Source organism: Sminthopsis crassicaudata, chromosome 1 (genome assembly GCF_048593235.1).
Source record: "Sminthopsis crassicaudata isolate SCR6 chromosome 1, ASM4859323v1, whole genome shotgun sequence".
Classification (NCBI taxonomy): domain Eukaryota; kingdom Metazoa; phylum Chordata; class Mammalia; order Dasyuromorphia; family Dasyuridae; genus Sminthopsis; species Sminthopsis crassicaudata.
The window spans coordinates 300,605,135-300,631,118 of NC_133617.1; the positions used below are offsets into that span (position 1 = coordinate 300,605,135).

A 25,984-nucleotide genomic window follows, 5' to 3' on the forward strand; every position below is an offset into this window, starting at 1 on the left:
AAATATAGCGGAGCCACAGTCAAGATAACACAATATTTAGTAGCTTTTACATTAAAGAACCAGAAGGTTTGGAATATATTCCAGAGAGCATAGAACAAGGATTATAACCAAGAATCACCTACCCAGCAAAACTGAGTATAATTCTTCAGAGGAAAAGGTGACTGACCATTCAATGAAATGGAGGAAAAGAAAAAAAAAAAAAAAAAATCAAAGGACTGATTTTAGGATTCTTTGAAGTAGTGAGCTCACCTAGTAAGCTAAAAATGACTTGCTTTAAAAATATTTCTTTCACATGCCATCATACATATCTTTCAACAACATATCTACTGTATAAACTGAGGCATGAACATCATTTCTTAGGACCAGATTTATCAACTTGTAGCCTCACTAGCAGAATCTGTTCCCTTGTAATTTAGGAATTCTAACTGTAAGTGTCTTATTTTACAAAAATACATATACTGAATTTGTAGATCCCATAACTTCAAATATGTCTATCAATTATTTTGTTGACTGTTGAATACAACTATTCTGATACTACTTTATTTTTCAAAATATATGCAAAGATAGTTTTAAATAATTCATCTTTGCAAAATCCTTGTGTTCCAAATTTCTCTCTTCTCCCTAAGACAGCAAGCAATTCAATGTAAGTTAAGCATGTACCACAACTATTTTTAATCATATTAAGTACATACCATGCAGGAAATTCATAAAAGACTTTTGACCCAATCATTTTAATCAAAGATTAAATAAGTGGAAGGAGAATACAGCTTAAAATTTTTGCTCTTTAAAGTCTTTCTATGAAGAGGTAGCAAGCACAGTGGCTAGAGACTAGCCAGAACCAAGCTACTTCCCTACTGCATCCTGAGCTTTTTACAAGTAATTTTCTTTTGTGCACTAGACTTTCAGCTTTTAGAGTTAAGGAATGCTTGGTGAAGAAACTTTCCACCACTAATGGAGACTAACAAGTGAACTGTACAATGTATACTTTTAAAAGCAGCTTGGGTACTGAAAAGTTCAATGAATTACTCAGAGTTCCACAGTCAGCAGATGTCAAGAGATGGCATTTAAGGCCAGCCTTCCTGGGTTTTCTGAGACCGTAGTTACTTTAGCTATTCAATTTGTCTAGATGTATGATTTCATTAATGTAGGCAGCTACATAGTGAGGAAAATTCCCTCTCTCTCTCCTCTCTTTCTCAATGGCAACTGTCCAACAACTTAATTTCCAGGGGAATGAATAGGTGATTTGCTTGGACCAGGGTCATAGACAAATATGTGCCAAAAGCAGGGCTTATAAAGCCTAGTTCTACCTGATTATGAGGATAGCTCTCTATTCAAAAAATGCATGTGGCTTCTCACAGGTATTATTGTCCTTTTTAATCATAGATGTGTTAAGTGAATGACTTGACTATAGCCATAGAATTAATTAGTAAGTATCAGAGGTGGTATTTAAACCCAAATCTTCCTACCTCTAAGTACAATATTCTAAGCCCTTGTGACAAGTTGGGGACATATTTCTATTTCATTTGGAACATTATGAATTCCAAATAAACTTGACTATAGCTACTTTCCAGTCTCCTCCTATAAAGATCTGGAGGATCAAGGAGATTTTTATAATTCTTCATTGCATCTGCATTACCAGAACCTGACACAGGACAGTGCCTTATAATTAGGAGATTAGTATCTGTGGCATTCATTTCATTCGGAACAGCCATCTCCAGTGAAAATGACTCACTGTATCTCTGTCTCTGGAACTTTTTTTCCTTTAAGGGGCAGCTCAAAAATTCTTGTGTCTTTCACTTGTCCCCATCACATTGTCTAGCATAAGATTTATTTGTAAATGTGTTGTGATTCTGCACCAAGCATCAAACACTTTATTAGACTAAGTTTCTTGAGGTCAGAGCCTTCATATTTCATTCCTGTTGCAAAATGCCTTGCATATGGCAAGCACGTGAGAGGCAAACACCTATCTGAATAGTACTGAAGTGAATTAACTTTACAAAGGAAGCTGGGAGCAATGCAGATAGTGTTGGACTTAAAAGAATTTGGGGACCTGGATATTAATCCAATTTCAGGGAGTTTAATTAGTTAGGCAAATGCAGCAAGCCATTCAGGCCTTCAGAGCCTCAGTTTACTCATTTGCAAATCAGATATATCTGTCTCACAGTTACGTCATGAGAAAGTGTTTTTCAAACTTTAAGAACTTAACAGAAATGTGAAATTATGTTGTCATTGTTATTGATTGTCTTCAGTGAAACTGATACCTTGATTGACCTGCAACCCTCATCAGAGAAGCTTCCACAAAAGGGAGCTCTTTCTATCCTGTCTATTACCCTATTTCCCATGAATTAACACCTTTAAAATCATATCTTTTGTCTATGTGTTTATGACTCAGATCTCCTTTTTCATTCTACTTCAGAGAAAAAACAAAAGGTACTCAGTTCTAAATGACCTTCAGCTTCCTCCATAGCCACTGTTCTTAAGAGGTAAGCTACATCCCAAAATTCTGAATTCAGGCCCCTCTTAGAGATGGGTCTGTTCTGTTACAGAAAGCAGGGAGTAAGAATAACAGAAGAATAAAAAAGGGAAATTTCTTTTGAGGAGCTTGAACATGTTAAACAATACTACAGAATCCTGTAATTAAATAATAAAGCCAAAGACACTGCATTTTCAAAGTTGTGAATGTATTCTTGATGTTTAAATGAGATTTTGTCCACTATATGTCACACATTTCTTTCTGTTGCTTAACCTACATTTATAACCCAAATAGAACTAGGACATGTTAGTATTTTGGCAGCAATAATTAAAAATCTTGATATTGGAAAGTCTGAATTCTACTGTAAAAGCAATACTTCAAAAAAGCATAGAGGTGGCCATTGTTGGTTATGATTTAATTTTTTTTCTTTTTTTGAAGCACAGACCTTGATGCAATTCTGTTATCCATGGCTACTCGTCTGCTGAGTACAATTCATGGAAAAAACAAACTTCAGGACAAGGTTTAGACATAAGTTTATATATACCAAGATCAGTTCTCTCCTTGACACAGTAACTGAGGTTTAATTATAACACAAGGAGTGCCCCTGAAAGGGAGTTTCAGGAGTTTCCAAAAGGGTCTGAGCAGAGAGGTGAGACTCTCACCTCTCACCTAAGACTACCACTGTTCTGGTCTGCAAAAGCCAATGTAGAAGGAAAGGAACCCAATTTTCTTATAAAAAAAAAATACAAACAGGCTTTTAGAGCATGGTTTATAAGGCAATCTCTCCTAAGCATATCTGCTACTTGAAAAGGACTCCTTGAGACCCAGGAACTAGTTTTCACAAATAATTTCTCTCTGGATGATCTAAATAACCATGCCTATACTTGTTATTTTAAAAACACTATCAGATTGAAAGAAGAGCTATTGCATACCAATTTAGATATTTTACAAATAAAGTCCTCCATTCAATTAGTCAATTGTTTCATCTATAAAATGAAGAGCTGGGCCTAGATGACCTTTTAGGTTTCTTCCAGCTCTGCATCTACTATCATAAGAAGCATAATTTGAAATGAACTAGGAAAAAAACGGAAAGCACATAATGGGAAAGCCAGGGGAGATATTGAGGACAAGAGGCTGAGAGGGATATGGACATAAGGAATTTACAAATGGTCAGGTTTCAAGCTTTTCCAGATAAAGTCATGTCTAAAAAAACTGTAAAGGTTTACTGGATGTATTTTCTAATGAAGTCCCTTAAAAAAAAAAAAACAAAAAAAACTTATTTATTAAAATATGAACAAAAAGTAACTGTAGCTATGATGTTAAAGGTGAGCCAAGGTAACAATGTCTAAAAAACAGGTTAATTTTGAAACTTCTTTTTCATTTCTGGGTTTGATATCCTCTTAGGCAGCCCATAAATACCAGTATAATAATTGCTTTAAGATATAGAGTTCAATAGTCACGTTGAATGATGGACAGCTAAAGAACCCCTGAAAAGCTTAGTTTTCAGGCTCCTTCCTATGTCAGAGAGGGAAAACCATGTGCTGCAAGCCTCAGTTTCCTGAGCTTTGCCAAGTTTCAGTCAAGAATAGTTGTTCCACATCAGAGGCTTGTATTGAATGGTCACTTTGTAGCTGCTGAAAGTGAATTTTTAAAGTTTCATAAGAAATTTCCTACTTTTTTTTTTTTTGTTTTTTTTTCCATTCAAAGTAAATCAAAGAAACATTACACATGTAATGGATGAATGAGGAAAGAAATTCACTTTTCATTTCTTAAAATCTACCATCTATTTATTTGTTTATTTATTTATGCTTTTTGTTGAGGCAATTGGGGTTAAGTGACTTGCCCAGGGTCACACAGCTAGGCAGTATTAAGTGTCTCAGATCACATTTGAACTCAGGTCCTCCTGACTTCAGGGCTGGTGTTCTATCCACTGCACCACCCAGCTGTTCCTGAAATCTATCATTTAAGGGACCAGAAGGCATACCTTGATTTCTGTTAGTTGCATGACTTCAGGGAAGACTTCGATGCAGTTAGAGTGAGCGATCACAGTATGCATTCGCCTACAATTCATGATAGTGGTTGGAATGGCTTTCAATTTGTTCCCACTGATATCGATTTCTTCCAGTTCCTCCAGTTTGGCCATTTTACTATAGAGGTGAAAATCATAGGGATCGGGAAAGGGAGAGAAATCACATAACAACTATAATTCAATTTATATGAAAAATAACATTATTAATGAGAAAAAAAAAGGAATTGGACTAATTTATTGTCTTTTTAGAAGACTACTTCATAATGATGGAAAGGATTATAAAATAATAAAACTAAAATTTTCCTCTATAGTTTTCCCTTCTCATTGCTAATATTTTAAAATTTATATATGTATATATGTATTTATATTTTTTACATATTTTATGTTTAAAAATAATAATGAGCATTTCATTTAACATTTGCAAAGTGCTTTTAGCACATATTTATAGTAAAGGTCAGATTGGAAATATCTTTTGCAGGAGCAAGCACATTTATTTATTTCAGAGCTAAAGTTTTGACTTCCAGGAAAATCCTTCATCAATGAAACCAATTTAACCTGTCTTGATTATTTGAAAGACTCCAACAGAAAGTATGATTTCTCAGCCACTTCAAGAAAGAGAAGAAAAGGGGGAATATGCTTAAAGAGAAGGAAAGAGAATAAGTATTTTATATAATACCTGATATATGCCCAGTACTTTACAATAAATATCTTGTTAAAAGATGTTCTTGCTCTTAAAAGACTCCTTTTGAAATGAATTTCTGTGAGACTGATGGGAATATAGATCAGCGATCACCTTTAAAGCTGGAAGGCCTTAGAGGTTATTAAATCTGACTGTCATTTTACAGATGAGGGAACTAAGGCATAGAGAAAAGTTAAATGATTGTCAAAATTAGTAAGGGTTGGAAGTAGGATATGGAACAAATGGAGAGACTGTGTAGTTAATGTTTCTGCCTCATAGCTGGTACAGGGCAGTTTTCATATCAAAGTCTTTGAGAGACAATCTATACTTTTATACAAAAATGGACAAAATTTCCAGTGCCTCTAGACTGGACAAATGAGACATTATTCTTAATATATGTCTTTGTTCATTCAGATGTAATTCCATCCTATCCATCAATATGTTGTACTGCAGAGTAATTCTGTGGGCTCCAAGGTAGGATCCACCTAACATTCATTTTCATACCTCTATGTAGAGAAACACATATTCTCCCAACACTGTTTTCCATCTTTCCCTTTATTCCTGCCCCATTTCTCAATGATGTGGAAAAAGGGAGGAAAATTTCCTCTACCAATGTAGGCTGGTAGCTTCTCTACAATTTATGGGTTTAGAGAGTTGCCCACAGTACAAAGAGGTCAAGAGAATTGCTAAGAATCACACAGTCAATATATGTCAGGCCTTCCTAATTTCAAAGATAACTTTTCCAGGTTCTCTGATAATTACAATAATGTTATTTATGTTAATTAATTTAAAGTTTTTACTTATTCACATTTATTTGATTTCTTACAATGCACTAAGTAATTCAAAAGAGTCAGTAGGAAAACTTCTAATTATATTCTCACTGCCACAATATCTTTTTCCTTTTTATTCCAAATATAAAGTTATTTAACTATTTCAGGAAGATAACATGTCACTGGTCACCTAACATTTCTCCTGTGGAATTCACATTATTAAACTATATTGGGTCACAGATTTCCTTTCATAAAGCCACCTGATATTAGGACATATTAAAGAGAACATATACTAGATATAAGGGCTTGGAAATCATTTTATACTGTGCATTACAAAACACTTAGAAGGATGGCAAAAATTATAAAGATTCTAGAAAATAGGTCCAGTGAGGAGAAAAGCTGAAGGAATTAGGCTCTTTAGCCAAAGATTTTGAAAGTATAGAGAGTATATATGTTTTTAGATAGAGATAGATATACGTGTGTGTGTGTGTGTGTGTGTGTGTGTGTGTGTGTGTGTGTGTGTGTGTGTGTGTGTGTTGTGTATGAGAAAGCTGATACTCAGGTACTCTTCACCTCTGAAAGAAGACAAAACAGATAAAAGCATGAGAAATCTCAATTGGGCTCAAAAAGGAATTCCTTCACAGAGTAATTTAAATATGAGTAATGGGTTAAAATTCTACTTTTTTAAGCCTCTCTGTGGTCAACATGTGACTTCTGTAGTTTGTGCAGAAAGATTCCAGGTACAGATTCAACAAGCGACCATTTAAAGCAGGGGTTCTCAAACTACGGCCCACAGGCCAGATGCAGCCACTGAAGATGTTTATGCAGCCCACTGGGTTATGGCAAATGGGCTGAGGGGCGGAGACAGAGTGTGAGCTTTTGTTTTTACTATAATCCGCGCTCCAATAGTCTGAGGAACAGTGAACTGGACCCCTATTTAAAAAGTTTGAGAACCACTGATTTAAGAACTCTTCTAGGTAAGTCCATTACCAGAGGACTCACCACCAGGCCATGGCCTTTTTCAGCAAGACCAACTATGAAACTTTAAGTTGTAGAGGTGTTTGTGATCAGAAGTGGTATAAGGAGAACATCAACTAGTGAAAAATGAAGATTCCTCTAGAACTAAAGCTATTGAATGGGTTAAGTCTCTAACACAATAGAGATCTTCACCAAGAGAATAGATTTGTCCTGAAAGCTTAGCAATTCACTAGTGTGAAGGCAAAGGGATGTTCCTTTTGCATCTCTTTTTCTGCCATTTATGATTTTATGACTTTAAGATAGTATTTCTATTAGAAGAGTAAGGAGATTGAGGTAGAATATGAAAAAAATATCATGATCAACAATACTTCATGATTGACAATATCATGAAAAACAATATAACATTTAACAAGGATAAAGCATCTTCAATGGCAGTAGAACATAGAAGCCCAGGTACTATTTCAATTCTGGCACAATTTAAATGTTGCAATTAAATACAAGGTATGCTTCTTTTATATGTGTGTGCAAGGTCCAAACTTGTTTAATGAGTATGTTCAGAGAGGAAGGTACAGAGTAAAATCATCCATATAAGATTCAGTATGTGTACATAGTTAAAACTTTATAAAAATGTTAATGTAAATACTGTTGCATTTAAATGCAAAAGAGTCATAAATATCAAACCTGTGTTTCTACTAGTTAGCACAAATTATTTGAACTGTGATAAATAAGATCATTCCTATCAGTGAATTAGACATCATTCTATGACTTTGTGAATAAATACAGAAGTAGCAGCTATATGATAGTCTTTATGTCCCTGATTTACAAAATCAATCTCAGGAGTGTATTAATAGTAAGGATACTAATCGCCTCAGCTGATGAAAAGTAAACAAAATCAGAATGTGATTTATCTAATCACAGATCTGTTGTTGTTGTCTGACTTTTTTTTTTGGAGGAAGTTCCAGATGTGTTTTCATCAATGTAGAGAACTGGCATTAGAACTCCCTCCTTCAAATTTCAATGTGTTATGTTGAAAACTAATTATGCTGTGATCAACCCTGCTAGAGGAGCACAATCACATAACTTGCATATAGTCATTATATAAAGCAAAGGTGCCGACCAAATTTAAATGATGTGAAGACAAATTTAGTTGTTGTTTTCTTTTTTAAACAGACATCTTTTGTTTTTACTCATTCCTACTCTCTAGGATTGATTATACTTTAAAAAAGTGTAATTAAAGGAACAATTTGAAAGTCTTCCTGTACCTTGCTGGAAAACTCTGAAGCCGATTATAGGCCATATGCAGAATCTTCAAGTGAGGATGTCCTATTAGCAAGGGCACACATTTGTCAGTGAGGTGGTTGTTAGTCAAGTACAGCTCCTGCAAGATGCTACTTGTCTCTTCTGAAAGCGTGGCTGGAGGAATAGTTTCCAGCTTGTTGGCAGACGCATTTAGGAACCTCAAGCTGCAAAATATAGACATTTCCGTGTTAATCAACACCTCTCAAAATTATTTAATCTCATCTTAAGAAAGGAAGGGGCTAAACTGATTTCTAAAATCCCTTCTCACTATCAACATTTTTCATTTATGTCACTCAAATAATCCAAACTTTGAAGAAATCACCATTTTGTCAAGAGAAAAAGTTCCAAATGGGAAAATGGGAATATTCAAAGGAAGAACTAAAGCTATATTTTATACTTTTAAAAAATGGTTCTCTGAAGATTTCCAACCAGAGAAAAAGCTTTTTAAAAAGTCACTTTTTGTAATTATTTTCTTTTGTTAATTATAGCCATAAAGGTACTTAGCATTTGGTGCTTTCATTTACTTGTGGCCCTGAGTTCCTATTCCAATATCAGCTGTGCAATACTGAGTAAGTCATTCATCTTTCTTGTACTTCAGTTTCTGCAACTAACAAACCAAAGATTAGTATCTTTAGGATTATTATGTCACAGATTTCCCAAGAATGAAAATTTTCATAAACCACAAAACACTATACAAAGGTGGGTTATTGCTGTTGCTCATCCTCTTCACTAATTAGGTACCTCCCCATTCACAAGGCATTGTGCAGTTGGCAAAAGCAAAGACCCTGTCCAATCCAGAAGGTCCTTATAAACTCTTAAGGGAGTTGAAACACATTATACTGATTCAAACAAGTCAATATAATTCAAAGTAAACAGTGGAGAACATAAAGAATAAAAACAGTGCTCTAAGAAGGGAGTTCAGGTGTAGGTACAGTTTGGTGGAACAGTTGCTGTTGAGTTGAGTCATGAAACACTGATAACATTTTATCCTGAGATTTGATGGGGGTAAAAAGAGAGCAGCATATTTCATTTCAAGCACAGGGAAAAGCATGGGCACAAGAGAGTGGGGAGGGAGGGAACTTAAGGACCTTACAACAAAATAAGTTGAGATAAGACTGAGTGGGTGCCGTTTTATAAATGGGACTAAATACTAGGCTAAGAAAAAAGCAAGCTTTATTTGCAAGGCATTGAGATGCTATAAAATTTTTAGGGGCAAAGTACCATGGATTAAAATTGCTTTTTTTTTTTTTTTTTTTTCAGACAGCCATTAGGTATTAAACCCTGTTATGAATTAAATTTCCATTCCAAAAGAACAATTTAAAGTCAAATTGCTGCAAGTAGCCTCCCTTTGCCTTCCACTCTTCAATCCTTTCTGGTATTAAGGGTACACAATAAAATATTTTTTCCCCCTAAAAAAGCCTGTTGAACTAAATTCTAGCATTTGTCTATAGTTGCAAATGTCAAATGATGTATAGTGCTTGAAAAAACAAAAACCTATACATTTAAATGTAAAAATAAATCCTTTGATTTATAAATATAGACATTTTAGACATTATATCTTTTCCTTATTTTCAAGTAAATATTTCAATTAATGTTTTATTCTGGAAAGAGGATTAGAAAAAGACAATGAAATCATTTTTTAAGCCTGAAAGATCTATCTCCAAAATGGGAAAACAATCCCATCTTCTAGAGTTAAGGATGCTGCCATTAAAGATAATTATTATTTTCTACTGCATTTTCTGATGCATCTAGTAAAAATGGTTGTTTCATTTATGAACTATTTTGAGGTTCCACTATACTTGCTGAAATAAATCTTAATTAAATTAAAAGTTACTGTAAAAGACCATTTTACCTCTTCATTCTTCCATCTAATCTTCTCAACAATGGAACCGAAGTAATGAATTAAGAATTTGCTTATTTTAAACAAAACTTGGGGGGATAATAAAGAATAGATAATAGATAACCCTATAATAAAATCATCAGGAATACAACAATTCTGCAGTTCAATCATTATAACCTTTATTCACGTACATCACTGACTATGTTAACAGAAAAGAGATCAATTTTAAATTTTGTTGGCTGTCATTTTATTTCCTGATAAATCTGTTTCCTGACAGACTGAAATAAAGATCAAAATTATGGCTATTATAATACCCCTTCCTAGATCATCTTAAAAGTAGTCAAATTTATGGGAAAAAGTTCTTGTCAACCATATAGGCGGCTCTCCCTCTCCTCCATTTTTCATGAAGAAAATACATAGTTATATAATTGTAGTGTCAACTATATAGACAAAAGCAAAATGCTGAATGATGGATTTGATACAAACCTCACTTTGATCAATAATGAAAAAAAAGGGGATATTTACAAGCAAAATAAGACAGAATCAGATAAAGTAGGTGGGAGCCTTAGACAAAACACACATTGAGAATATATAAGGAAGACTATCTTAATATCACTTTTTGGAAATATATTAGTTTTAATGCCAAAGAATTCCACTCTTCATGGTACATAAATATTTATTTTGTGAAAAGTTTATAGTAAAAACTCCCATGCGGGTTTGCTTTTGCCTTATAGCACTAGTGGATTTTACAATGAGAAGTGGTCTTATAAGTCCTCCGTTCCAAACCTTTAGGAAGGAGCTCAGGAACAGAAGGGAAACATGATACATTTGAGGTTGTATAAATACAAATAGTAAAATGGGAAGAGGCAAGATTTGAATTTAAGCCTTCTGACTCCAAGTCTAGAATTCTTTCCAATGTATCATAACCACTTTTAGGGAAAAAGCAGCTCTCCCAAAATAGAACAATTCCCAATAGTGAAACATTTATTCAGAAGAGTTAAAGGAAAAAAAAAAAAAAATAAGGAAGCCTGAAAACGCTACACAGACAAAAAACCATGGGAAATTATTATGGTTAGTGTATGCTATGATGGAAAAAACAAACTTGCGTTGATACAAATTCTAAAATTGGCCTCAAAAAGAAATGAGATTAATTTCAGCATTCCATTTTCCTAAAGACTGAACACATATAATTTTCTTTAGATTCTCATGATACTTACTATTGGGCTTATGCAAACCACACCAATGAAAAACTAAGAACCAAGAACAACTGAGAACTAAATAATAAACCTCTGTTTTTCTCCTAAATTTGAAGCACTCTGAAATATTATGGCACTAGAATAACTGGGTAGAAGGAAAATCTATGAGACCATTGCTTTAAGATAAACTGATTTGGATATAATCAGGCATATGTGAACAGAATTATTTTAGGCAACTACATAGAGTAGTTGATAGAGCACTGGCCCTGGCATCAGAAAAACCTGAGTACAAATCTGACTTCAGACACGTATTAGCTAATTGTGATCCTGGACAAGTCAGTTAACCTATCTGCCTCAGTCTCTTCAATTGTAAAATGAACATAATAAAATGGTGAGGATTGTGAGAATTCAATAAGATAATATCTGTAAAGCATCTTGGCTGACAGAGTAAGGACTTAATAAAGGCTTATTTCCTTTCCCCAAATTTTAAAAAGGAAAAAAAATTAACTTATAAACTGAAGGATATTTGGAAAACAATACAACATTGACAAAAAGATAACTCTCTAGCAGATTACTAAAAAAAATTTACAAATATTTCACAGCTTCTGGATGAAAAATGCAAATATTAAAAAAAAAAGATTTATAGTCCTCATGCTGAAACTTGCCCACTACAATTATATAACTATGTATTTTCTTCATGAAAAATGGAGGAGAGGGAGAGCCGCCTCCAAGAAGTGAAACTAGATTAGCTAGCTTTTTGGTCAGCCAGTTCTAGAGGACTCCATTTGAAAAGAATAAACCTGCCTTAATCACTATTCTTGTTAATAGTCAAAAAAGCATACCATTGGCCTAAAAGAGAGAAATGATTACAATGTTTTTAAAAATCTCAATATTATCAATCCTCTTGTAAGCACAAAATGCCTTCCTCCCCTTCCTCCCCACAACTTTTGGTAATAGACAAGCTGAGTAGATTTAATAGTCTAAGTATCATATCATGTTAGGTTCTTACTAGGTGCTAAGTTGGTACTTAACAATTCTCTAGCTCAGAATTCACACATTTAGTTCAAACCTTTAAAGGAGTTTACACCTTTAAAGAAGCAAGTTCATTGGCTGTAGGAGTTCCCACAAGCTCATTTTCTGGGAGGATAAAAAGAGGAACATTGAGTCTAGAGTCATTCTGGATTGGATCAAGGACAAGACTTCCCAGGAGAACTTCAGGGAAGCTGGAGTCAGGATTCTGAGCCAGGATTCAGGAAGAAGAGGATTCAAGATTCTACCTTCATGCTGACTGGAGGCTCCTCCAGCTTCCTCGAAGTTCTCCTGGGAAGTCTTGTCCTTGACCCAATCCAGAATGACTCTAGACTCAACGTTCCTCTTTTTATCCTCCCAGAGAATGGGCTTGTGGGTACTCCCAGGGGGTTGTGGGAACTCCTACAGCCAATGAACTTGCTTCTTTAAAGGTGTAAACTCCTTTAAAGGTTTGAACTAAAGGTATGAATTCTGAGCTAGAGAATTGTTAAGTACCAACTTAGCACCTAGTAAGAACCTAACAATATCACATAACTGGAATAAACAAGTCACTTTTGAACTCTTCTGATATGAAGCGAATATTCCTTTGTTAAACTTCATTTTAACCTCTGTTTCACACAGACTTTACTTTCTCCTTAAGTCTCCTCAAAAAAGTCCTTCAAGCCTTCTTTGAAGTGTATTTTGAATTCAATTCATTCATTATCCATAACTCTAGGTCCTTCTTCACAATGGCTAATGGAAATATTATTTTAAAACTGCTTTATGTGACAAGAATCGGGCCCCAATCACATCAGACTACCCCCATTTTTACTAAAATTAGACACAAAACCTTAAAGATAATTTGTAAACTAAGCCAAAAGGAAAGAATAGCCCCATTCCAGCATACCAGTTCTGTAAGGGCCAAAATGATAGGGTGATTCTAACTTTGAAAAACTATATAGAATCTCATATCAATTAATCAAAATTAAACTGTGCCTTGAAAAGTTACAAAAAAGCAAGTCAAGTATAATACTGTGATTTTACAAACTTTACATCATCACCATAACATATTTACTGAGGGCTACTAAAGATCTCTGGAAATTCTGAAATTAGTGGTGATAGATTCTTACCAACAAAAAGCCCTATGTAATGTTCTTTTCCCCCATTATTATATATAGTTTTTAAAAAGTTACATTTTTTTTTCTTCTGAAGAAGTTTTACAGTTCTAATGCCTCAGGTCAACCCAATGTATTATTTATGTACTATTAAGGCCAGTGTATACCACATGTAAATAACTTCATAAATCTCAGAATACCCACCTCCAAAAAAATCTGTTTAGCAAAAAGTGACATTTCTTACACTCAGCAAACACACAGACACAGTTCCTGCCCTGAAGCATTTGGAAAATATCCAGCAACAACAGCAAAGAGACAAATCCATTTCCTGCTTTCTGAGTTGCTGTATTCTTCCTTGGCACATTCTGTTCATCTGTTCTGGCTCACCGAGATTTTCCTTAAGTAGTTTACCACTCTTGCTCATTTTAAAATCTCAAGGCTAAATCTCGTCCTTTACTTTACTGGCATTACAGTCTTGTCTACTTTTTCCACCACCAACAGTGGATAGGAAGTGAAACAACAGAATTTGGTTTAACATTTTACAAAAGTGAATTGACATATAAACATCATGGTTATCAAACATCCTATATAGATGAAAATGTTGTCAATGTCATGTCTTACTCAGTTTCTATGACGGTCCCATAGGAGTCAGCTAGGTGGCAAAGTGGATAAAACGCTGGGCCTGGAGTCAAGAAGACTAATTAGCTAAGATGAAATCAAGCCTCAGACATTTGCTAGCTGACTGACTTTGGCAAATAAATCACTTAACCTTGTTTGCCTCAGTTTCCTCATTTGTAAAATGAGCTGGAGAAGGAAATGCTCCAGTCTTTTTGCCAAGAAAATCCCCAAAGGGGTCACAAAGAACAGACATGACTCAAAAAAATGATTAATCCTATATTTTGGCTCTGAGACTACTGCTGCACACATGCACATATGAACTTAAGTTCTTCTTGTGTGTACCACACTGGGCTAAGCTTGGGAACAAATGATAAAAATGACAAGCTCTTCCCTGAAGAAGTTCACATTCTCTTAAAAGGAGTTCACATCTCTTAAGGGATAGAGGGCTAGGGCTGGAAGGGGGTGTCTGGGAGAATTAACCCTAGACTACAGTTTGAGTTAACTGTTTTAGCTCATTTCCCTGTTATTTCAATGGATCCAACAAATTACTTCTTACAATACAAATGGAAACAACTTATGTCTTCACATTCTCATGGGGGCAGTTAGATGGCCCAGTGGATAAGAGTGCTGGGAGTCAAGAAGATTCGTATTATTTACTAAGTCACTTAGTCTCTTTCACTCAAGTTTCCTCTTCTATAAGGAGATATTAGCACTTGCCTCACAGGGTTGTGGTGAGGCTCAAAAGAGGTTAACATATACAAATCACCTTATAAATCTTAATGCTAGTTATAATTATGATATTATCTAATTCTCTCATACATCATCAGAAGTCAATAAAAACTTAAAGAATCTATTATGTGCAGCCATGATACTAAATAAGCACTGGGGATATTAAAAAAGGTAAAAAATAGTCCCTGCCCTCAGCAGGCTCACATTTTAATGTCCTTCCATAAGAGAATTTATCCAATATGCTTACTTCCTTCAATTATTTTATGAATACTAGAATAACATGCAGACTCTCCTGTGATCCTCACTCTCAGTCCCTAATAGCCCACCTCTCTTTCCAGTCATATATGTAAAATTGTAATTGGGTTTCATACTGTTCATATGTAAAGCAAAGTATTTACATTTAGGGTTTTTTTAAACTGGGATCTGTAAACTTGGTTTTTAAAACAATTTGGATAAAAGTATTTCTATATAATTGGTTACCTTTCTAATCCTATGTATTGAAGAACTAAATTACTGGGTAGGAAACAGCTCAGAAATCTTCAAATTTCTTTTCTCTCAAAAGAAATAATTCAATTTGCCTTCTCCAAATAACCTGGATGGCAAGCCTAATATTATTTGTTCTGATACCTGGAAGTTTTAGGAAGTTTTGAACTTCAACTTGCAAGTGAACCAATTAAGAAAATTTCAATATTAAGGAAGATATAACAAATCAACTCTGACCTGTACCTCAACAAATATCTCCTCTAGAACATACTCACAAGTGTCTTGAGTCTCTTTTCAAGTGAGAAGGAACTAACTACATATTAAAGAAGTTCCTCTTCTTATGGACAGTTCTAATTGCTAGGAAATTTTTTATTTTATATTGTGCAGAAACTTGTTTCTTTGTACATTTTTACCCCATTACTTCTAGTTCTGTTCTCTGGTGTCAATAATAAAACGTTATCCCCTTTTTATGAAAGGATAGTTCAAAAATTCGGAGACAGCTGTCACTAGATACATTCTTTGTCCAGTTGTTTTAGTCATGTCCAATTCTGTGACCCTTTTGGGGTTCTCTTGCACAGACACTGGAATGGCTTGCCATTTCCCTCTCCAACTCATTTTAAAGATAAAGCAACTGAGGCAAGAAGGATTACGTGACCCAGGGCCACACAGCTAGTAAGTGTCCAAAGTAAGATTTGAACTCAAGAAGATGAATCTTCCTGACTCCCAGCACTCTAACCACTGCATCACCTAGCTGTCCTTGTGACCTCAAAAAAGTCACTTAACCTCTGAAGTTCTATTTCCTTGTCTGTAAAATGAAGGATAATATTATCTGATATCTAAGATCCCTTCCAATTCTAAATTTATAACCCAATCTTCTCTTTAAATCTTCTTTTCTACAGGCTAAACATCCCCTAATTTCTTTATTATTTAGATTGATGCTACACTTATCAAGTTTGAAGATAACAAAAATGGGAGAAATACTTAATCTGTCAGTGTGAATAGGGAAAGGTTTAGTGACAAAGTAACAAAGGACCTAGATTCAAATCTATCTCTGATGATCTCTCCTTGGGCAATATAATATAATCCTTGGCAAATTACAACCTTTGTGGGACTGTTTCCTCATCTGCAAAATGAATTGATTAGAAGAAATGGCCTCAGAGGCACCTTCTACTTTTACATATATGACCCTTATCCCAAAAGATCTTTAAAGACAAGGGAGTTTGTTAGCACATTATATTGGGGTTAAAAAAAAAAAATCAACTTCACAGTACCAGTTGGGGAAGATTCAACTACCCAAGGGAAGGTGTAGGAGGCTAGGAGCTCATTATGAATACACAGTGCTTCCTTCATTTGCTTTTGAATTGCCAAATCTCAACTCTCCCACTTTCACATGTTTTATTAACTTTCTGCAATATATTTAATTTATGTGTGTGTGTGTGTGTGTGTGTGTGTGTGTGTGTGTGTGTGTGTGTGTGTACGTACCCATGGTCATATAAAAATTTCTCAAGCAAAAAGGGATCATGAATGGAAAAAGTTTATGAAGCCCCAATCTAAAGGAGGAAGGGAATTAGGCTTTTGTTTTCGCAGCTACTCCTGTGTCCTCCATTACTGGCTGGCTTCCTCTCAATAAGTCTAGTTAACAGTGGCTAGAAATTATTCCAATACATAGAAAGGAGTAAACACAGGATTCCCTCCCCCTAAATTTTTATATGCCCTCTAACAATAAAACCCTACCCACAATAGCCCTGTTGCTGTGTGTGTGTGTGTGCGCGCGCGCGTACGTATGTATGTATGTATATATGCTTACAAAATTTTCTAGAAATGCTTTCAAATCCTATCCTTGTGAGGAGGAGAGAAAAATCACATTTTTACATATCTCTTTAATCACAACCCATTTCCACATATTTTCATACTTTTAAATTCTATATTTATAGTAAGAGGATAAAAATATTCATGTATTGATATTTCTATATAGATATACACATATATCTATATTGATATATCATTTTCCCAGAAATGTCAAACATATTAATCTTATCTTTGTGATGAGATTAAAAACAGACTATTTTATCTATGCCTATATATAGTCTGTTTTTAATCTTTATGTGGATATACATATCCATATATTACATTAGCTATATATTATAAGTTAATATGCAGATTAACCCAGAATCTAATTATATAAATTAACTACATATTATTATGTAGGTTAGTATAAATTTTTTCTGTATAGAAGATTAAAGTATGTTTTTAATTCTCTCTACAAAAAGATAATAATTAGAGGAATTTCTGGGAAAGTGTTATAACTATGTATATCTCTATATATCTATAGCTCCCATCCCCCTTACACTACCCCATCCACCCACACATTGTTCCTTTTTATTTGGTCAGCCAACCTATCCTATTAAGCTGAATTGACTTCATCAGAAGAAAGGACTCAGCCATCAAAGGAAAGTTAAGATGCAGAGTGGACAGGAGGCCAGTCACTTCCCAGAATGCAGGTTTGGAGCAGAAGGTCAGCAGTGTCCCTGTCAGTCCTGACACACTTTAGTGACCCTTAGGAATTATCTACTTTCCTAGCAGCATCTGCCAGTAAAAACTGAACTGATTAACTGAAAGTCCCTCTGGTTTTACTTTCAGCCAAGAAAATCCTCACTATCAAGTGAATGGGAGATGGAAAGAGAGAGATCCATGCCAATATGATCCAGATTGGACTATTTCCCAGTTCAACCAATAGAACTAAATCCTCTCCTGATCAAAAGATACAAACTCACAGCCAAATCCTCAGGAACATATGGCCCATCACACTTCATGCATCTGTTCTACAGTTTGAGTATTACTGAAATGCAACTTAAAATAAAACAACATTCAAAGCTAAACAAGGGCAGCAAAATCATAAGTCAAATGATCTACCATAAAAACTACCATAAAAATACTGATCTGATCTACCTTTAGGAGAGAGTTATCACTAAAAGTCAAAAAGACATAAATAGCTTGGCTATCTAGTTGGCTAAAGAACGAGCCAAATGCCTTTCTACTTTCAAGGCAGAGCAGAATTATTCAAAGGATACCACCCGAAAGTCTTAATATTTTAGAGAATCAAGCAATTGAGAAAGAGCACACTCAGACTTCCTATAGCAGGGAAAGTTAATTAGTAAAGAAAAAAGCTCAATGTAAGACTTGATATTTGGCTATCAAGATGACAAACATCTTTTGGAAGCCAGCATGGTTTTTAAATATGAAGTTTCATCAAGAGAATGACTCAAGGGATTGCTTTTTAATTCCTGTTTTTTTTTTGGGGGGGGGAATTTGCATGGATGCTGTGCAAGCAACTGTCGTTTGTTATGGCAAACAAGAAGGTGACCCCCCCCCCATCAAGGAGACACTGAACCACTTAAGGACACTGCTACCAACTGAAGTCTTACACTCTCTCTTGTAAATAACATACTAAACAGCAGTATGACTATTAGTCAAGTGTTTCTACGATAGAACTCAATGTTCTATCACATAACTGAATGTTGTGACGGGGAGGCGATGGATAAAAACTTTAGGGCTTTGAGTCCCCCATCTCAGTTAAGCTTCAAAAGATGTATAGGATTTCAACAGAGAGAGTGTGTGCATGTATTGTGTGCAGATGTATATGTGTGTGTGTGTATATGTATGTGTGTTTAAGTAGCTATTAGTGTGCATATGAGAGGTAGAGCAAGAGTATTCTAGGCATAATGAATGGCATTGGCAAAGGGATAGAGGAAGGTCTTGTTGAAGAAATAGCAACTGTTATTCTCTGGTTTAGTGTAGAGCCTGTGACATGAAGCAAAGCAAAGTGGGATGGCATCAGAATAAAGAAAGTCTTAAATGCCATACTAGTTAGTAAGCATCTTAAGCTGTACATTTTGGGGAATCCAAAGTCATTCATTCATAGCTTTTGTGTTTAAGAGCTGAGGGTGGGTAGCAAATTAACTCTTTCAGTCCATCAACAATTTGTATAACAAGTATCATGTGGCAGAAAGTGTTGGACCCCTGAAGACAATGTTACCAATTAAGAGTCATTATGTTTCCCAGGCACCTATGCTCAAAACCTTAGAGTTTTCTCTTATAGTCCTCTTAGGTCTGGGGAGGGAAAAAAGATGAGGGAAGATTAAATTCATCCAAAACTCTTAGTCCCCCCCCTTCCCTTTCCATTGCTACTGCAACTATTTTAATTCAGGTCCTTATCATCTCCTGCCTGTACTGTTGGTTTCACTACTTCTAGTCTCTTGCCTTTCCAATGTATCCTGCACAATGTTGTATGGAGACTATATCACTTTTATGCTCAGAAACCTTCAATGGCTTCCTATTACCTATGGAAAAAGGTATAAAGTTCTTACCCTGGCATGTAAGATCCTCTTTAATTTGCTTTTAATTTATCTTTTTCCAGTCACTTCTTAACCTGCTGTCACTCTTTGCTCAAACAGATCCTTTCTGTTCACTGTTTTTCCAATGCTGTCCTATCCTCTTGTCCACATGCCTTTTCTTTATGCCATCATTTGAATCCTGGAATTATCTGTTCATACCCACATTTCAATCCTTCCTTTACTTTAAGACCCACTTTATATACCAACTCTTCCACTAAACTTCCCGTGATCTCCCCAGAGCTAAGTGAAGGTGCCCTCTTATATCCTTGATATTACTCTGCCTGGGCCTCTCCTTTATATTTATATTATAATGTGTATGATCACTTTCTGTGGATACTTCTTATATTCCCAACTAAACAGTAAGCTCTTTGAAAAGACAGGAGTGTATTGCTAATGCCTACCATAGCACAATACAACACAAATGCAAATGATACAATCAATGTTTGCCAAATGCTATCCACTTTGGGACAAGAATAGCTTGAAAGTTCTAAGTCTACTCTGTATTCTACTCCTTATAGAAAGGTTACTACATAAAGCAGTAACTCAAAAACCTAGAAACATTTAAATAAGCAAAAAGTAAGAAATGGTTAAAATTCTCCGTAATTGGGAATTTTTTTCTTCTAATTGAGGCAAATGCTTCAACACAGATAGGAAAGGGCAAAAAACTCAAGGCACTCTTCCAAATAAAGCTACATTTATCACCAAAACTCACAAATGTATATTGCAAAAAGAGTCATAACATAATGAAAATTAAGACAGTGAGTACCCTACCCATTTCTAGCAAAACCATGTTGGTATTAAATTTTGGGAAAAGTAGCAAAATTCAAAAATGTAGGGAAAAGGCAAGGGAAATAATATGCCTGGTTTTAAAAACAAAGAGCTTATCTGTAGCATCTGCCCACAAACATAGTATAAAACTGAAAGAAAAGTCAGAAAGTTCACACAAATTAAATAAGGTGATAAGCTCTGAAAAAGCAAAAGTATGGGCAACCATATTTGGTTTCTCTCCTGAAGATTGTCTACTGTGGCCAAAGACCACACAAAAGACAGCATGCTACTTGTGTTCTCCAAACCACTTCCACTCTAAATCCCCTCCCTGCCTTAATACTAGACCTTGATCCCATGGACTTTAAGTCTTAATGGAAACAATAGAACTAGCTGTTCCTGTGGCTCCCTTACCTGTCAGCCTTCATCAGGAGATTGGGTGGTAACTCAACAAGCTGGTTGTGCTGAACATCCAGGACCTCTACTTGGGTTCTCTCCAGTCTTTCTGGTAGCTTGGTAAGTTGGTTATGTCCTACCAGCAGTTTACGAAGACTACTATTATAAAACAAGCTGAAAAACACAACAGATTTAAGAAGAAAAAGAATTGAGAAAAAGCTAAAAAAATTAAATATAGCAAAAATCTGTCTCCCCTCCACCTCATAAAGCTACATAGATCAAAAGGGTCTAAGCAACTGACAAGTCTGTTTCAGCGCAAGGTAGGCGTTTATCTCCATCTCAAATTTTTCTGTTCCTTTAAAAACAAATAACTTGAGTAAACTTTAAAGAAATAAAAGACTGATGAACTCTCAAAATTTTATTAGAAACATACAAGTTATCAGTAACTTACTAAGTGGCAGAGTGAATAGAGTGCTGGCCTGGAGTCAAGAAAATTCATCTTCCTGAGTTCAAATATGACCTCAGACACTTACTAACAGTGTGATCCTGGGCAAGTAACTTAAACTCTGCCTCAGTTTCCTCATCTGCAAAATAAGCTGGAAAAGGAAATGGCAAACTACTCCAGTATCTTTGCCAAGAAAACTGCAAATGGGATCATGAAGAGTCAGACTGAAAAACAACTAAAGAACTCTACATATAACTATAGTATACTCATTAGTCAATAAATCAATTTTCCTCTAAAGGGGAAAAAAAAAAAAAAGAAAAGAAAAAATGGAAGGGGAAAAAAAATGTGGGAAAGGAAGAAGAAAAGGCTTTGAATATGGCAGTTATCCAATTATTCTCTAAAGAATCAATCATACTACTTAGTGAGGAAATGTGGTACAAATATTTTTGATTAATTATCAATTAATCAAAGGAAGTAATTGGGAAAGAAGTGACTTGCCCAAGGTCATACAGCTTAATTAAGTGTCTGAGACTACATCTGAACTTGGATCCTCCTGACTCCAGGGCCAGTTCTCCATTTATTATATCACCTATGTGCCTCTTGGAAGTTTTTCTTTCTTCCCCCCACCCCCACATACATAAGGAAAAGTCTAATCTATACTACTCTTTCTTCACTTGTAGTTTGACAGGGTTTTTTACCTTTGTCTCTCAACCTGTATGTGTTTGCATTTTTTTTTCTTTTTTTCTTTTTTTTGAGGGGGGAGGGAAGGAGATTCCTATTTTGTTTTTGTTTAATACTAAAATGAATATAAAAGACTTGTGTTGGGAATAAAATTCATCTAATCTGTTTTTCTATCTTGATATTTGAACAGTTGTTTGCAAGTTTGGGCATGTTTTTTTTTTTTTTTTTTCCTTCCTATTGATGATTAGAGGTAAAATGAAAGAAAATTGTTGGATGAGAAGATTTAAAATGACATTTCTACTGGGGTGGAGCTTCTAACACTGCTATAACCAATAAAATCAGATTCTGGCCATATTTGCTAAAAAGCTAGGGACTGAGAAAGATACCATGGAAGAGTTAGTTAATTTAATATTAGCTAATATAGCTCAGTTTGGAGTAGGAATACATAACTTTTGAAAATATTATAGAAAGACAGAAATAGATATATGTACACACTCACACACACACAAGAGACATAGTATTTATCTATCATCTGATTTCCACCCCAAGAACGTACATTTAATCATGCATAAGATATAACTCATTTCTGGGTTATTTCTGATACTGGTTTCCAATACAGATAAAATTTGGGCACTGAGTTTCTCCTAAGATTTATTTATTTCCCACATGTAAAAAAAACTAACATTCATTTAAAAAATATGAGTAACAAATTCTGCTTTTTTCTCCTACTTCTCTTCTCTTATGTTGAATTTCAACATTGAGACATTAACTCATATAATATGCAGCTTTTTGCTTAGGAGTAACATTTCTCAGCACCTACCCCACAGGATCATTGGGATGATAAAAATGCGATAATATTTGTAAAGCATTTAGTACAGTGCCTGACAAAAGGTATAGATAATATATTTGTTGATCATTCAACAAATGTCCATTTGTTTGTGACATCATATAAGGTTTTCTTGGCAAAGATACTAAGGAGGCTTGTCATTTCCTTCTCCAATAGATTAAAGAAAGCAGAAGTTACGTGACTTGTCCAGAGGCACACAGCTAGTGTTTCAGGTCCAGGTTCTCCCCACTTAGTCCCATAGCTGCCTCTATAGATACTTTATGTGATAATTATTATCATTATGATTATTAATAATAAGTTTCCATAAACACATAAAACATAAAATTTTAAGATTAAATATCTTTGGGAAAAATTCTGATTAAAGGTCAGCTATATTTTCTTTTGGTTTTGTCTTTAACATATGAAGGAAGACAACAAGCATTTATTAAACTCTTTAAACTATGTACCAGGTACATAGTAAATGCTTAACAAATACCTCATCTGATCCTCACAACTCTGAAATGTAAAGTGTTGTTATTTTTCCCATTTTACAGTTGAAGAAACTAAGGTAGACAGCAGTTAACTCACTTGCCCAGTCACACAGTTAATAAGTGTCTAAAGATAGATTTGAATCCAGGCCCAGTATTCTAGTCACCATACCACCTAGTTGCCTCTGAGAACTAGAATATAGGCAATAAATTCCATGACTGTATCTCAGATATTATAAAGATGTTGCCTGAAGGAATATACTGCAATTAAAGATTTAATAGGTTCTATGTGCTTAAATTAGGTGTGGACTTTTATCAGCTTGCTAATGAAAATCTTTTAGTATGGAGTGAGAAAAGAGAGAACATGAGACTTTGCAATAACTTTATTTGAGGAAATTCTACAGGTCAGACACTAGAAAGCTCTCTAACAGAGGTGCTAGGCAAGAAAGGGGGGGAAGGTCAAGGATCTCACTTTCAATGAGTATGGAGAACCAAGAATTTTGCAACAAGATTCATAGTGGTTATCTATGATCTAAGTGCATTCTGGTCTTCATCCTAGAAGAGAAGGCCAAAAAGGCTGGAAGAATGTCTCATCTTTTCAGGCTATCCGATAGAATGAAGTATTTCTTAAAATAAAAAAAAATAATAAATAAATAAATAAAACACGAGGGGGGGCGGGGAAGAGGAAGGTTCAATATGAGAAGAGAAGAAAATTCTAAAGAGGCCCAAAGGACTTCTGGTCTATAGAAGCAAGGTCTTGAAAAGAGAAAAAGGCAAATTTGGGAAAATAACTTTAAAAATATGTGTTTAAGGATGGGATTTAGATTTGGACCCTAGCTTAAACTATAAAAATGACATTCTTCTGGCCAAAGATGGAACATACTTTTTTTTTTTTTTTAAGTCTGTTAAGAATAAATTTGCCTAGAATCTTGCAAAAATAATCCAAAGGGTTTTTATGTTGAAAAAGAAAAGGAAAAAATTCACTCAAACATTCATGAAATAGACAGAAGCCACAATGTAGGAAGAATAGCAGTACAGAGTATCACAGAAATCAAAGAAAAGAACCGGCAACAAAACCCAATACTTTGGATGTACAAGACAAATTAGACATTGTGGCCCAAAAGAACATATTTTTCATATCATTGGCATTTGGTGGGATGAAATATATGAATGGAATATAGTTCTAGAAAGGTATAGTGTGACTTATACAAAAGGAACAAATTAGATGAATAAATAATTAGCAAAGTCATCACAAACTTGACATGTAGATATCATTTTGTCATGCTGGGGGACTTTAATCATCTGGACCTCTAATGGAGCTCACTCTGATTTAAAAAAAAAAAAAAAAAAAAAAAAAAAGCCTATAACAATTCTATGGAACTGATTTAATGATAATTTCAACCTTTAGAAAGTGGAAGAAATAACTGCCATTCTTGATCTAATTCCCATCTACAAGGAATAAGAATAAGTTAAGATACAAACTCAGGAGGAAAGTGTTATTCATGTTAGAATTTGTGATAAACAAAGAAAAGAAAGTCAGGTATAGACTGATAGACACCCTAGATTTGTAAAAAAGAGATTTCAAAGAATAAAGAAAAAGGATAAATGAGATCTTATGGACTAAAATTTTTCACAGCCACTGGCCTGGGATGGGAAGGAAACTGAAGAAGAAATTTCTAAAAAACATAAATTTAAGGAAAAAAAAAAAAAAAAGATGACAATGAAAAAGGGAATTTGTCTCAAGAGTCCAAAAAGGAACTCATCAATCAACTAAAATTCAAAAAGATGATGGACTAGAAGACAGATAAGGGAAGTAGAATCCAAAAATATGACACCATTTCATAAGATTTATATTAGAGTTTTTAAGACTCCAGATGACCTGAAGTTAACAAAGAAAAAGAAGAATAAAAAAAATTTTTTTCAATGACAACTACATCAAGAAGGTATATAAGGACTACTGCTTATGGTGAATGACATGACCGAAGGAAGAAAGAACTGCTCAATCCTTATTTAGCTTGTTTTCTCTGCAAAGGAGAAAAAGCACTGTCTGGAAAGGTCAGACCAGAAATGACTCCTCAGGGATTGATGTCCCAAATTAGGAAGATAGTAAAAAGGTAACCTATATGTCCTTAATGAATTCAAGTTGCTAGACCAAATGCATTACTTTCCAAGACCCTGAAGGAAACGGTGGATATGACTGAAGAAGGGAAAAATCTAGTTCTGTCCAGGGAACAGAATCAGGAAGGATGGATGAAAGCTGCCAGAAAACAGATTAGGCTTGAAGAAAGAACTTCCTAACAAAAGCTATCCAAAAGTAGAATGGATGGTCCTGGAAAGGAGTGATTTCTCCTGGTCAAAGACTGGCTGACCATTTGCCAATATTTTGTAAAGAGAAACTTTATTCAGGAAGAGGTTTGTACTAAATGCTTCTGAAGTCTCTTCTTATCCTAAGGCCTTCTTAAATACCCCTTTTCCTACTGAGTAAATTGTTTAATATCCCTATTCTCCTGAGAGGCTACTAACCCAATATCAATATAATATGTTCTTAAAGAGTTATTTTAGTAAGGCATTGCTCCACATATACTTAATTATTCTCTATAGTAATAAAGACTCTACATTTGCAAGGGAGCTACATTTAGTTAGGAATTAAAAAAAATAACCTTTGCTTTATTAGTATTTGATTGAAATGACTCTCTGCCTATTGGTCAAGTCAACTAATCATGTATATTCCATAACTACCTAATTCTTTAACAGAAAGTGTGATTTTATTAT

The 25,984-nt window shown here is 34.7% G+C and overlaps 1 protein-coding gene across 1 annotated transcript in view; it reads right to left on the reverse strand.

The window, feature by feature from the left end:
- The window catches only part of PHLPP1 (PH domain and leucine rich repeat protein phosphatase 1), a 279,201-nt gene that overhangs the window by 43,136 nt on the left and 210,081 nt on the right, over positions 1–25,984 (reverse strand). The window contains exons 10-12 of the mRNA XM_074279031.1: positions 20,791–20,946; positions 8,192–8,392; positions 4,458–4,620 (exon numbers count right to left, since the gene is read on the reverse strand). Of these exons, the coding sequence (XP_074135132.1) occupies positions 4,458–4,620; positions 8,192–8,392; positions 20,791–20,946 (520 nt within the window). The remainder of the gene's footprint in view (positions 1–4,457; positions 4,621–8,191; positions 8,393–20,790; positions 20,947–25,984) is intronic.